This window comes from Bactrocera latifrons, unplaced genomic scaffold (assembly GCF_001853355.1).
Source record: "Bactrocera latifrons isolate USDA-ARS-PBARC rearing strain unplaced genomic scaffold, ASM185335v1 scaffold_85, whole genome shotgun sequence".
NCBI classification, from domain to species: domain Eukaryota; kingdom Metazoa; phylum Arthropoda; class Insecta; order Diptera; family Tephritidae; genus Bactrocera; species Bactrocera latifrons.
In genome coordinates, this window is record NW_017537545.1 from 198,044 (window position 1) to 211,131 (window position 13,088).

At 37.4% G+C, this 13,088-nt stretch overlaps 3 protein-coding genes across 3 annotated transcripts; all 3 read left to right on the forward strand.

Moving 5' to 3' along the window:
* Positions 1-1,879: 1,879 nt before the first annotated feature.
* Positions 1,880-2,638, forward strand: LOC108977172 (pupal cuticle protein Edg-78E-like). Its single transcript, XM_018946747.1, has 2 exons — positions 1,880-1,944; positions 2,042-2,638. The coding sequence occupies exons 1-2, from the start codon at positions 1,933-1,935 to the stop codon at positions 2,453-2,455; spliced, it is 426 nt and encodes a 141-aa protein (XP_018802292.1). The 5' UTR covers positions 1,880-1,932; the 3' UTR covers positions 2,456-2,638.
* Positions 2,639-6,617: 3,979 nt separating this feature from the next.
* LOC108977171 (pupal cuticle protein Edg-78E-like) lies at positions 6,618-7,364 on the forward strand. The gene is made up of 2 exons (XM_018946746.1): positions 6,618-6,695; positions 6,760-7,364. The coding sequence occupies exons 1-2, from the start codon at positions 6,684-6,686 to the stop codon at positions 7,246-7,248; spliced, it is 501 nt and encodes a 166-aa protein (XP_018802291.1). The 5' UTR covers positions 6,618-6,683; the 3' UTR covers positions 7,249-7,364.
* A 4,448-nt stretch (positions 7,365-11,812) lies between these two features.
* LOC108977161 (pupal cuticle protein Edg-78E-like) lies at positions 11,813-12,621 on the forward strand. Its single transcript, XM_018946735.1, has 2 exons — positions 11,813-11,949; positions 12,030-12,621. Exons 1-2 carry the CDS (start codon positions 11,938-11,940, stop codon positions 12,393-12,395), a joined length of 378 nt encoding a protein of 125 aa, XP_018802280.1. The 5' UTR covers positions 11,813-11,937; the 3' UTR covers positions 12,396-12,621.
* Positions 12,622-13,088: the final 467 nt, after the last annotated feature.

Consider the following 13,088-nt stretch of genomic DNA (forward strand, 5'->3'; position numbering starts at 1 on the left):
AATTAAGAGGCACATAATATTACAGTCAAAACGAATGCTAAAGAGCCATGAATTATGACTTCTTCGAGCCTGAATTGGAGGATATTGATGAAGACGACCTTTGATTCCAATAAGATGGTGCTATCTTGCGAGAATTTATTCTCTCGGCTAGAATTTATTCGGGCCAAACGCGACACTCACTTGTTGGAAAACACATTTAAAACATAGTCTAAAATTGATCCCTTTGTAAAACTATACTACTTTAGTCCTAATTATTCCACAATATTCAGAGAAAACTCAATAAGGCGGGCTGACACTCCCAATCTTGAATAATAATGTTCCAAAAGTAGATATGGTTTAAAAAGATATCTCTAAAACTCTAACGTAAAGACAGCTGAACAACCTGTTCCCTCTGTTAGGATTGGAAGGGATATGTATAATAGACATTAAAGTCAATAAAAGGAAGATGGATCATGTGTAGAAGTTCACGCAAGTGGGTAAAGTTCTCTGAGCGCCATTCACTTGGGAGTGGCCAGAAAATTATTATTTTCCAGCAGCTCACGACTTCCGGTGTTAGACCAAATATCCTCTGAGTTGCCAAAAACATCCGTTTGAAGACGAGCTAAAGTGAGAAGACGAACCATCCCCTCATCAGGGTGTGCTCTGGGTTTGGGACCCGCCTTGTAAAAATACTACCAATAAAAAGAATACAACCGCCTCAGTTGAGAGACTCCTCTTTTGATGATACTTCGGACTGAAGTGTCTCTCTACACACAAAGACCAAACTCTAAAAGTCACTCATTGACGATGACAACAACTGATGACGCGACATCAAGAACTTTCAAGAGAAAGATTCTGCGGAAAATTTATGGTCCTTTGAACTATTGACAAACTTAGTTCAGTGAATTAAGAGACAGCGGCTACGCTGGGTTGATCATGTCTTCAAAAACACTATAAAAGTATGCGAGGTATTACCCGCCGGTGGAAGCATAGCAGACCTCCACTCCGTTGGAAAGACCAGGTGGAGAAGCACGTGTCTACACTTAGAATCTCCAATCTTCTAAACAGCAATAAGGAGGAACGACTGGCACGTTGCTGTAAAGTCGGCTATAACCGCTTAAGCGGTGTCTACGCCAATAAAGCAGAAGAATAGGAAACGTGTCTAACTTCTCTGCCGACATTTAAACAAGGGCTCACGTATTCATAGTAGGGAAATCCTTATTTATTTGTATGAATTACATTTAAGACATTTCAAAAAAAATGTTGATCTAACTCTCCCAAAGACTCACATAATAAACCCCATACGAGTTCCATAAAGACATAAAGAAACATTTACGAAAACTTATCGGAATACACAGCGATGACTCACCAGCAACGAAAGGGTTTTCTCGGCGGGTATGTGCCGGCAACAAATTCGTGTTAGTTTGTGTCATTCATGTTGTGGAACTATTTTTTATATGCACAAACACTAATTCACGCCCCTTAAATTTTATTAGGAAGCCTGTAATGACTGAGGGAAAAGTAAACAAACACTGAAAGCTAACCGAAGCAGCGCGAATAATGTTCCGCATATTTTGGAGTATAAAAAGTGTTAATAAAGTTACACAGAGCAAAAACAAAATTCATATTTGAGGCAATTTAAAAATGAAAATGCACTACAATGGTGGCCACTGTGCAGCTCGGCTTTAATTTTTGTGCTTTAATTTAATTTTTTTTTTTTTTTTGCTCATCTCGGCTTTATTTATCGTTTCGTAGTAATCGTGTTTTTTCTCCAGAAAGGTACAATCTGGTTCAGCGACTCAATGAAACAGTTCGAAGTGAAACAGAAGAAACTGGTACAATTTGTTACTATAAATGCGGCAGTGGACACTTGGACACATATTCATTCTTGTGTAAACTTTCGAGGCAGAAGCATCTATTTCAACAACAAGCCAACACCAACCAACCAGCAAAATGTCAAAAACAGTAAGTGTTGAGAGCGAGAGCTCGTGTATATTTCCAGTTTTCAAGAATGAAAAGGCGTTGCATTCATAAATGTACATTGTCAACGAATTACTTACAGACCACCACTTCCATTGCCATTGCATTCGTTGCCACCATCATACTCTGTCATTGCAACCACTTCGTAGCAGCGCGTCCTGATCAATACGATGCCGCTGCCGAGACGCGTAATTTCAAAAGCGAAGTGAAAGAGGATGGCAGTTACCAATATCAGTATGAAACTTCGAATGGCATTGCTGCTGGCGAATCCGGTGTAGGCGGTTATTATGCGAGCGGCTCTTCAGCCTATTATGCGCCAGATGGTCAGCTCATTCAGCTGAGCTATACTGCCGATGAGAATGGTTTCCATCCGGCTGGCGAACATTTGCCCACACCACCTCCAATACCTGAGGCCATTCTCAAAGCGCTTGAATATATTCGCACACATCCGCAGCAGGAGGACCGCAAGGGAGCTAGCGGCCAAGCTCAATTCTAAGTCCGTAAATGAATAAGTCCATATACACATACATGCATATAATGTAGGAGCTTACACGCATATAAAAACATATATACATATAATGAGTAAATGGGTTTTTTACTTTTGTTGAAATCGAAAAAAATGATTGTTGTCTTCGTTGGTTTGGTTGCAAGTCTGCACAATTCGCTTATAAATAGCATTAGTTTGTATTGTACATATAAATCATGATTTTTGTTATAAAATGATAATAAAATACATTCTTAAAATCAAAACGTGTTGTTGTTGATATTTTCGTCAACTTATTGCATCCGTAAACTGTTAATCTCTAGCCTCAGCCTCTTGTTTCTCATTTTGATTGTTTGATTTTTTTATTTATGATACAATTTAAAGATAATCCTGATCCTACGAGTGGTACTTAAAAGAGTAACAGGAACATATACAGTGGCTCACAGCTTATTTGACCCAACATATATTTTCAAACATAAATGAGTATACATTTTTAACTAAAAAAGATAGCAAAAAAATAAAAACGCAGTTCTTTTAGTAGATATTGAAGAAATAACAAAGCGCTTAAATTTTATTAAATTCACAAAAGGTTTCATATTTATTCAACTTAAAAGAAAAATACTGATTTTTTCAATGTCACAGCTTATCTTATATATTAGACTAGCTTGCTAAAAGAGTGCCAATCTTTTAGTACAAAAATGCATTGCTCACAAATTTTTACGTATGATTAATAACTCATCCCATGTCTTCTCATTCTTCTTCTTCTTTGCTCTACACTGAAATCTAGGCAACAAGTGCCAAAGTTCAGTACAAAATCTGATTTTATCAATAAATTTGACACAGATTCAGACTAAAACAAGCCTGACATATGGTTGGTTGGTTGGGTTGGGCTTGGGAGGAACCCGAAGAGCAGCCACCTCCACGCGGTGGGTTCTGGGTGACCAATACAGGTTAGCTGAGAGCTGCGAGGTTCGTCCTACGGCCATGATCACATATACCATTGAATTTCCGAAATTTCAAGGCGGGAGTTGGGGTTGAAGATGCAATCCCATCTCAAAACAAAAAGTTGCATTGGAATCAGGAAGTACTAAGGCAAGTTTTCCGCACTATTAGAAATCCCGAAACGAAAAAAGTCCGGAATCGACCCACCCTAATGCTGAACTTGGTCCTTCCATTGAATTTGTGGGCGCCCTTGCTACTGTTGTCCATCCATGGGTCTTCCAGGAGAACAACATAGCCTAATCAGGTCTTTCGACAGATTTTTATGCTCTTAACCATATCCTTATCGCCATAGAGCTCATCGCTTACTCGGACGTCTTCAAAGATTTTTGCGGAGGACAACTCTCTCGAAGTGCTTTTTCATCATCATGAGCGTAATTTTTGTTTATCGAAACAAGGATCTGCTTCTCAATTCCCTACTGAGCTCAAAGCATCACCAGTTGGCAAAAAGTTACTGTGCTTAGATTATTGGTGGAATTTATGCTGGTTCCGAGATACAAAAAGCTCTTAACTTTTTCAAATATATAGCTGTCAATAGTGACGTAATTCGCAAATCGACATGAACATTTACGATGGGCATGGCACCGCCCACTTTAAGGTAGATCGATCAATTTCATTTCCTTGTTATTCTTGTATTGCAATATGGGACTACAACCACTTCTATTTCATATGAATCACAGCATTAAAATAGATCAGAATTGTTCGCTATACATTTCGTTAAACATCTCCAATGATTATATCGGACCAGAACCTAAGACAAGTTTTCAGATACAGGATATGAGAAGCTATCTTACCAAAATTAATAACCATACCGGTAATGTAATATACGCTTCCTTGAACCCTTTCATACTCAATATAAAGTGCACATAATCAGAACGTTGTGTCATACAAGCGCTATTAATGTTTTTTACAGTAACTTTAAATATTCATCTCAGCCATAAAATGGAACTAAATCGCGAACATATTCCAGCAAATATTTTTTACAACATTCACTGTGGATTAACAACAATTCATCGATGAACTTAATTCAATTTTTGCTTTACCGTTGGTATGGTGAATTCATTCAAGGTCGTAGATCACTCCATGTCAAACCTAGGTCGTCCAAAATCAGTTGCTGTTTCGGAAACGACTGCGCTGCTTCGAAACACGTCTATGACATCTAGATAGGTGATAAATTACGGATTTACGGATACCAAATGAGCTGATTCAAACAAAAATTATTCGACTAAGAAATATAAGCAAGCAAATGGAAAAAACTGGAAATATAGCAGCCATACCGCTAGAACAACGCAGAACAGTAAACTCTGAGTGGTACACAACCATTTTTTTACCAGTTATCATTCAAGAAATCACGAAAACCAACCGCCATAGACGGATCATTTTTCACATCACTTCTCACACACCGCATGACGGTTGATGCGTTCATGCTCCGAATGTTTTGTAGCTACCTCAATCAGAGGCTCAAAAACTTCATAGAGTTTAATGGAGACAGTTTTGAGAAACCACATAGCAAGTTTAGATGATTAATATTTTCTGTTTTTCTCTATGATCCTTAATATTCATTCAATATATACGGTATAAAGCCAAGTTTGAAATCTTATTTTGGATATATTGGAGCTACGGGTACTATTACCCGATGTCATACAATTTTGCCATTACGACATAAGAAATTCATAAGATATCTCACAGGCTCACCAATCTATTGTGGGGGTTATGGAACCGAACCCGATTTTACCCAGTTTTAGTAACGGGACACTTTATAAAGACCAGAGAAAAAACGTTCTCTTCTTGGAGCTTTTACAGAGCCCATAAAGCTATGTCGCTTGGGAAGATCGAAAGGCTTAATTTTGTACGCTTTCAATTTAAGATCTCGATGTAAAATGCTCCAGGTCGTTCCATACGTCAGTCCGAGTTGCTGCGAACGGCGCCGGATTGGCTCTCCACGATCGTGGTGTAAACTCTCAGCTACGGCTGCTATATTTTTCTTCACTGCCTGCTGAACGTAATTTATTCGGTCGAAAGTTATCCAATAATAAATGCTGGGTCTCAAGATGGGTGATGATGGTGCAAATAATACGTTCAAAAGGCCGATTATGTTGAACATAAGTTGAGCGAAGCGCTCGAAGCACATTCTTTACAGAGCGTGAGTTTTTATAAAGACTATTGAAAAAAGTACCTCACTTGGATCAGGGATTTCTAATTCTAATAATGTGTAACGGCAACCAAAGGAAACACTTCCCAACATACTTAATAGAGAAATAAGACAAAATATGTACATTTGTGTGCAAATATTTTTATTCTCCGATTTTTGATGCGAAGTGTGAATTTTTTTTTTTAACTCATAATCCCCTTCTGAAATGTAAGTTTGATTATGTTACGATGACTTACGACGCTTTTTGAAAGCTCTTACACTTCGTGCTTTGTTTACCACCAAAATTAATTTTTGTGCGGGTTTCCATTTCCTGACAGGTTATAACCACTATTGTCAAATATATTTTCTATAATTAAGAAAATGGGCTTTGTTTGGAACTCACTTACACGTCAGTAATAAATTTGCTAGCGTATTTAGTGCCAAATTTAACCATAAAAGAAACATGCAGCTTTAAAGATCTCGTATTCATATATGGCTACATTCAATTTCAAATAAAAGATAATATTTTTTTTTCTATCTAGTGTTCACATACTAAGTTTGTGTGTGTTTGTATGCGCGCGTTTCATTCAAAAATTAATAATGCCTAACCAAGCAAGACAAACGCTTTTCTGTTATTTTAATTAGTTTTTATATATTTTACATTCGCTAATTTTATTAGCCCTCGATGCACTTGCTCAGACTAAATGTGTGGTCATATGAATATGTTTGTATGTATATGTGCATTTGTGATGTTGTTCACATTCGATTATTATTTGACCGCATTTTGCTTTCAAACCCTAAATATGCAAACCGATGTTATACTAGGCGTGTTCCACACCCATTCAAGCCATATGCAGACGCGTTCACCGGTTCAATTGTCTAAGCTATAGCTCGATACGCAAGTCGCTGATTGTGATTAACGCCTTGACGCATGATATGCATAACAAAAGCCAAACTTGACAGCATTTTGATGTGAATCATGTAGGTTGACAAATAATTTTTCGTATAAAACTAGAGCGATTTTTGCTAATCTGCATCAAATCAATTTAGTGTCTTCATTAGCAAACTACTGCTTTAGTCGTTTCCCAAAGATAATCCTATTAAATTAAAATGAATAAATTTGTGAGTTTTTGTGATTAAAAAATAATTATTTTACTTATTTGAGACATGCTCGTATTTTTTGCAGATCATTATTGCCACCATTGCTTCACTAGCGTGTGTTGCCCACGGAGCCATTAGCCACGGTACTCACGCAGAGACACTGAAGCATAACAGCCAACTGAACCAGGATGGCAGCTACAAACACGACTACTCCACTTCCAATGGTATTAGCGCTCAAGAAGAAGGCTACGGTGGTCATCATGCCAGCGGCGGTTTTGCTTACTACTCACCTGAAGGTGAACTGATTCAGCTCTCCTATTTGGCTGATGAGAACGGCTTCAAACCGCAAGGCAGTCACTTGCCCACACCTCCACCAATTCCACCACAAATCCTCAAGTCTTTGGAATATATTCGCCTTCACCCATATGATGAGGAAGCTGCTCATCATAAGCAACAACACCAGCAACAACACCAGCAACAGCAACAACGTCCACAGCAACAATTCCATCATGTGGCGGCACCAAGCCATCAAGTGAAGAACTTGCGTCGCCCAGCTCAACGCAGACACTTTTAAGAAACCAAAAGACGAATAGTTATTTTTAATAATGGACAAGTTCCTACATCAAGGCTCAAAGCATTGCATTGTACATATTATTCCTAATATCAATAAATACTATTGTCCAACGAAAATTACTATAAAATCTAAAAAAAATCAAATCGATACAGTTTAATGTTTGTATTTATTAAGACCTGTTATTCGGTAAAAAGTACGGGAACTCTTTATTAAGTAATAAGCTCTATCAAATGTTATGGCATCTTAAGAAAGGAATTACTTAATTGAAATCAAGCTCGCATATATAAAGATTCTGCCTATTCATCGTCGACTGCGCGTACTAACATAAATCATAAGAAGAAGCGATAACTCCTACATCCTCAATAAGAATATTCCACAACTTTAGAGAACTAGTTCCATAAAATAAACTTGTTTTTCTACGCCACGGCATTTATACTTATACAATGAAAAACAAAAACAAGCGGACTAAAAATGAGTACATATTTCGCGTTATACGACATCTGAAAAGGTGCTACAATCTTCGAAACATTTTTTAAAAGAAGAAAAAAACGTTAACTTCGGTTGCACCGAAGCTAAATACCCTTCACAGGTGCATTTCTGTTAGTAACTTTGTGTTCACTTTGTATGGCAGCTATATGCTATAGTAATCCGATGAACAAATTCTTCGGAGATCATTGTTGCTTCAGAAAATAACCTGTGCCAACTTTTGTGAAAATACATTGCGAAATGTGAAGGTTTTCCATACAAGAACTTGATTCCGATCGTTCACTTTGTATGGCAGCTATATGTTATAGTGGTCCGATATCGGCAGTTCCAACAAATRAGCAGCTTCTTGAAGAGGAAATGACGTTTGCAAAATTTCAAAACGATATCTTAAAAACTGAGGGACTAGTTCGTATATATACAGACAGACRGACGGCTAAATCGACTCAGCTCGACATACTGATCATTTATATAAAGTATTACAGGGTCTCCGACCCTTCCTTCTGGGTGTTACAAGCTTCATGACAAACTTAATATACCCTGTTCAGGGTATAAAAATACATTTCTGGAAATATCATGCCGAGAGTCTAAATTGAAGGCCTTAAGTAATTTGCATATTTGATGCCTGTACTTTGCTAATTATCTGCAGTATACTTGAGCTCAATAACGAATGTCTTTGCTGGATAATTAGCCAAATACACTTACGAATTGATTGAAATATGGTTAAGTTACATATTTATACCCTGAACAGGGTATATTAAGTTTGCACCGAGTTTATAACACCTAGAAAGAAACGTCAGAGCCAATATATAATATGGTATATGCATTAATATCTGACAAGCATGACCTGAATCGGTCGGTTTGTCTGTATATACGCAAACAAGTCCCAAAGTTTTTGAGATATTGATCAGTATTTGTCCCTTTCTCTCTAAACAGCTTTTCTCAAACCGTCGAAATTGGACTACTATAGCATATAGCATTTGTCAAGTGCTCGCAGGATCTAAGGCAATCATGATATCTACCAGATAATTATTTAGATTGAATTGCTATAGCGTATACACAGTTCATAAACTATATTTAATATTACAATAAAAGAAAAATGAATTCCATACACTGAAAAAAAAAATTGTTTGAGTTTCTTAATGTAGCAAAATTCATCAGCCACCCTGTATTACAACTTCGAGGCCGAATATCAGAACAAAAGTTATAAATAAATCGCAACTTTTTGTGTTTCTCTTTTTAGGTTAATGATCGGATCATCTTCATATATAGAGTAAGAGACTCGACAAATCGTCTGCCTTGTAACTTGGTGGGGAATAAGCCCGAAGAGAATCGGACGGAAATCGAAGCGCAAATATTTATTGGGGTAGAGCGAAAGGTTATGTCAGGATGCATGGCCTTCTGTGCTCGGTTATTTTAGGTGTGGATAGCCATTTCGAATTCCAATTGAGGGGTCAGTAGGGTAATCTTTTTTCGTTTTTTTTTTTTTTTTTTTTTTTTTTTTTTTTGGTTTTTTTTTTTTTTTTTTTTTTTTTTTTTTTTTTTTTTTGCATTTTCGGCTTAGAATTAATGTAGAAACTCAAACTTTAATGGCATTTTTCTGAAAAAACACTTTTTTAATCTGGCGGACAAGATTCCGGTCGAACTACTCAACCGGTTTTTTAATTTTTTTTTTAAATGTTCACCTGCTATCGCCCCTATTAGATTCATAATTTTTTACCAATGTTATGACAAAATTTATATAAAAAAACATGCGGAAAAATTAAAAAAAAAACGTCAATTTCTTTTTATTTAACTACATTCTTTCATGACGATAACCATTCACGTACTTTTTAAGAAAAAATTGGTTTTTTGTGTTTCAGATAATCCAAAGATGAGAAATCGTGTTCGCCAATGAAAAAACCCATCTCATTCACCGACAGATGTAATCAAAAAATTATATACATATATTGTACATACCTCATGATATATGAAAAAGTTCTATTGTAGAATAAAAATGTCTATGAAAAAAAAATTTAAAAAAAAAATAATAATAATCCAGATTACCCTACTGACCTTGCCAATAACTCTCTCTACCCAAACTCTGTTTCGTGCGAAACAGCTTCTTTATGGTATGGGAACGCACCGCAATGCAGGATTCTGGTCCAATGTTCGTAGAAGAAAAAGGCTGCAACGACTTTTATAAAATATTTGACCAGAGAATAATCTTTCCTTCTTACCTAGATACCCTAGGTTTACATTAAAAGATTACATTTGCTATTCTCCACAGTTCTGAGATATACGCCATCGCAAGGCGATACCACATCAGGTGTGGCAATAGAGCTTGCACTCCTTGTTGCAAAAATGTTGGCAAGATGCCGTCCTGCAACGAATAAATTCCTGGCAGCTGTCTAATCCGTGCGATTCGTCCTATGTGCGACTACAGGTGGAATTTGGTCAGCCCGATTGAGCAACCAAGAGTGTTATTATCCTTACCTTTGCGTTGGTCGCGTAAGTCAAAACAGATCTTTTTATGGCTAATGCTATTACCGTCTTGTCTCTAGCCGACCTTATGCAGTCTGGCTGTCTCTAGGGCTTGGGAAAAGTTGTCAGAGGGAAGTTGTGGGAACTGATAGTTGCGAAGCAGCAAAGCCATCTCTATGCCTTTTGGGGTTTCAGAAAATTTGCGCAGATTCGCAACCATCGTGGAGTGGGAGGATATTAGGTATTTGGAGCCGGAGGTTGTTGAGACGTTTTTTGCCCGATCTTCTGCTTCGCGATTTGTTCTACATATTTATGTACATATAGCTTTATTATAATGTCTTCGACGTTTTCTTCTGGGAATTACAAACTTCAATACAAAGTTAAGTAATTGACCTATTATCTTCCTCTATTATTTATATATTATAATTAAGTTATTGGATGTTAGCATTACTACTTGGAGATTTGGCTCCACAGATTGTTACCATCGCAAAGGGAATAGTAAGATCATTTATCGAAATGTACACATACTTGTATACTGATCACTGCAGAAGTGATCATAAGGAGAACTGAAGATTGAAAGGCACATTGGATAATTCACCGTTGTGCAGAGCATAAGAGAAATATATTCTTGCATACTTTTAGGCGCTTTGAAGACTTTATTTCCTCTTTTATGCATAAATAATAATGGTAACTGATGATCACTGATGCATTCATATATGTACAATATTTATCTTAAGAAACAAATGTTTGCTTCTTGTGACAGCAGTCAACAGTTTTGCTATTTGTTTTCCTCACACTGAATAGCTGCTCATTTATTTCAAGGGTTTAGTGACATGAACGACAAGCATATGCAAAAATGCTGTTCAAAATATGATAACCGATATGCAAATACAACTAACACTAAAACTAAAAGACGATGCATGTCAACTGCATGTTTTCGAAATATTTTACGCGTAACACTTCTATGGTCAAAACATGCGAAATACACATTTCTATAAGTATATGCAGATGTTTATATGTGTGTATGTATATATGTATGTGTGTATTTGCATAGCACGAACATGATGAGACAGATTTGCATATTAATAATGACACTCATTATTTTTCTAAAAGCGTATTATTCGGTTGTTCTGCTTTGGCTTCGTCAATGGACTCCTCTGTGGTTAAATCCGATTAATAAATTCAAATAATCTGGCATTTATTTGTTTATGTGTGCGTATCGGCCGTTACATTTATAAACAGTTTTTTTACAACTATTCAGCTGCTGACTCGTGCTATAGCGGCGCTAAAATACATACTAAAACGGCAAGCAACAGAAAGCTCACTAAACGCGGTCAAATTAAAATTGCAAACTGATAAGCGCGTTAAATAAACTGGTTTCGAGCACATACAACAATTGTGTTTCGGAAAAAATAGTAATCGACATAATCTTCATACTCGGATCGATTATTTGCATATAATCGGCAATATTTCATTTTTCTAATGATGGTATTGTAGTGCACACATACACACGCACATAGCGCTGGGGCGCACCGATGGGTGCAGCGCTCGCAGAAACATCTAGTTGTGCTTGAAGCACACACCAGGGGTCTACACTTGTGAAATATATAAAAGTGTTTAGAAGCTCATAGCAAATCAGTAACAGAATTACCTCCACAACGTAAGACAGCGCAGAGCCTCGTAGTCTACATACCTAAACAAAATTTGATAAATTTTCAAGCACAAACTCAATTGAAAAACAAAATGTTCAAATTGGTAAGCTTGCCTGCGGCTTCCAAACAACTACAGTTTACCTGTGTTAACATTATATCCACTTTCTCTTCTTTGTTGCACAGCTTCTTGTCGCCACAACACTTTTCGCCGTCGCCTACGCTGCTGGTGATCCTGCGGATGCTCACGCCACTATCCTGAAGTATGATAATGAAGTGAATCCCGATGGCAGCTACAATTACGCGTACGCAACGTCGAATCGGATTCAGGCGCAAGAGAGCGGTGTTGGCAGCTCGTATGCTGCTGGCTCATACTCGTATACCTCACCCGAGGGTCAGCCCATACAATTGACTTACACAGCCGATGAAAATGGTTATCAACCTAAAGGTGATCATTTGCCTACGCCGCCACCAATTCCAGATTATATTCTGAGAGCGCTGGCTTATATTGAAGCCCATCCATTCGAGAAGATTCAGCTGAAAGGAAAGTAAATAAGCGGAATTTCTCGTCTTATTTGCGTTGCTAGAAAGCGCATTACTTTAAGAAATTAGCAAATTTTCATTTACTCACTTTGGACAAATATCACTCAGGCATATATATACATATACCATATACTTTTTATAACACATTAATCAGTGTTGAAAAGTTCTTTACTTACATATTAACCTAGATAAATGTATTTGTAAATTGTAAATAAAACCATTACTGTAAGAGTATAACAAAAAAACGTGAAATTTACTTATAGTTATGAACTAATTAAGAAAGCGAATTCTCATACACAGAGGCTGATTAAACACTGATAAATTTCTCCTTTAAATAGATCTAAGTCAGTCGAGTAAGTGATGAGTGGAGTCGATGATGATAACCCTGACCAGACTCTTCAGCTGAGCTCTAAGCTAATGGGGAGGTCGCAGATAGCCGGATGGCTTGTAGTAGCAGGTTAGTTGCGAAATAAGTTATGACGAATAAGCAACCCCTGACGAGGAACGGTTGGATTGGAGAGTACGGTATAAAAGTCAGCTAAGCGATGAAACCCCTGCAACAGTGGCGAGTAGATACCGGCTCTCAATAATAGGTGTCCCCCCCCCCCCCATCATGCATGTAATACAAAGAACCAGACGCGACGGACTCGCAATGAGCGGCTTCCTCCTCAGCGTCTGTTCACAATGTCAGGTGCGGCTGTT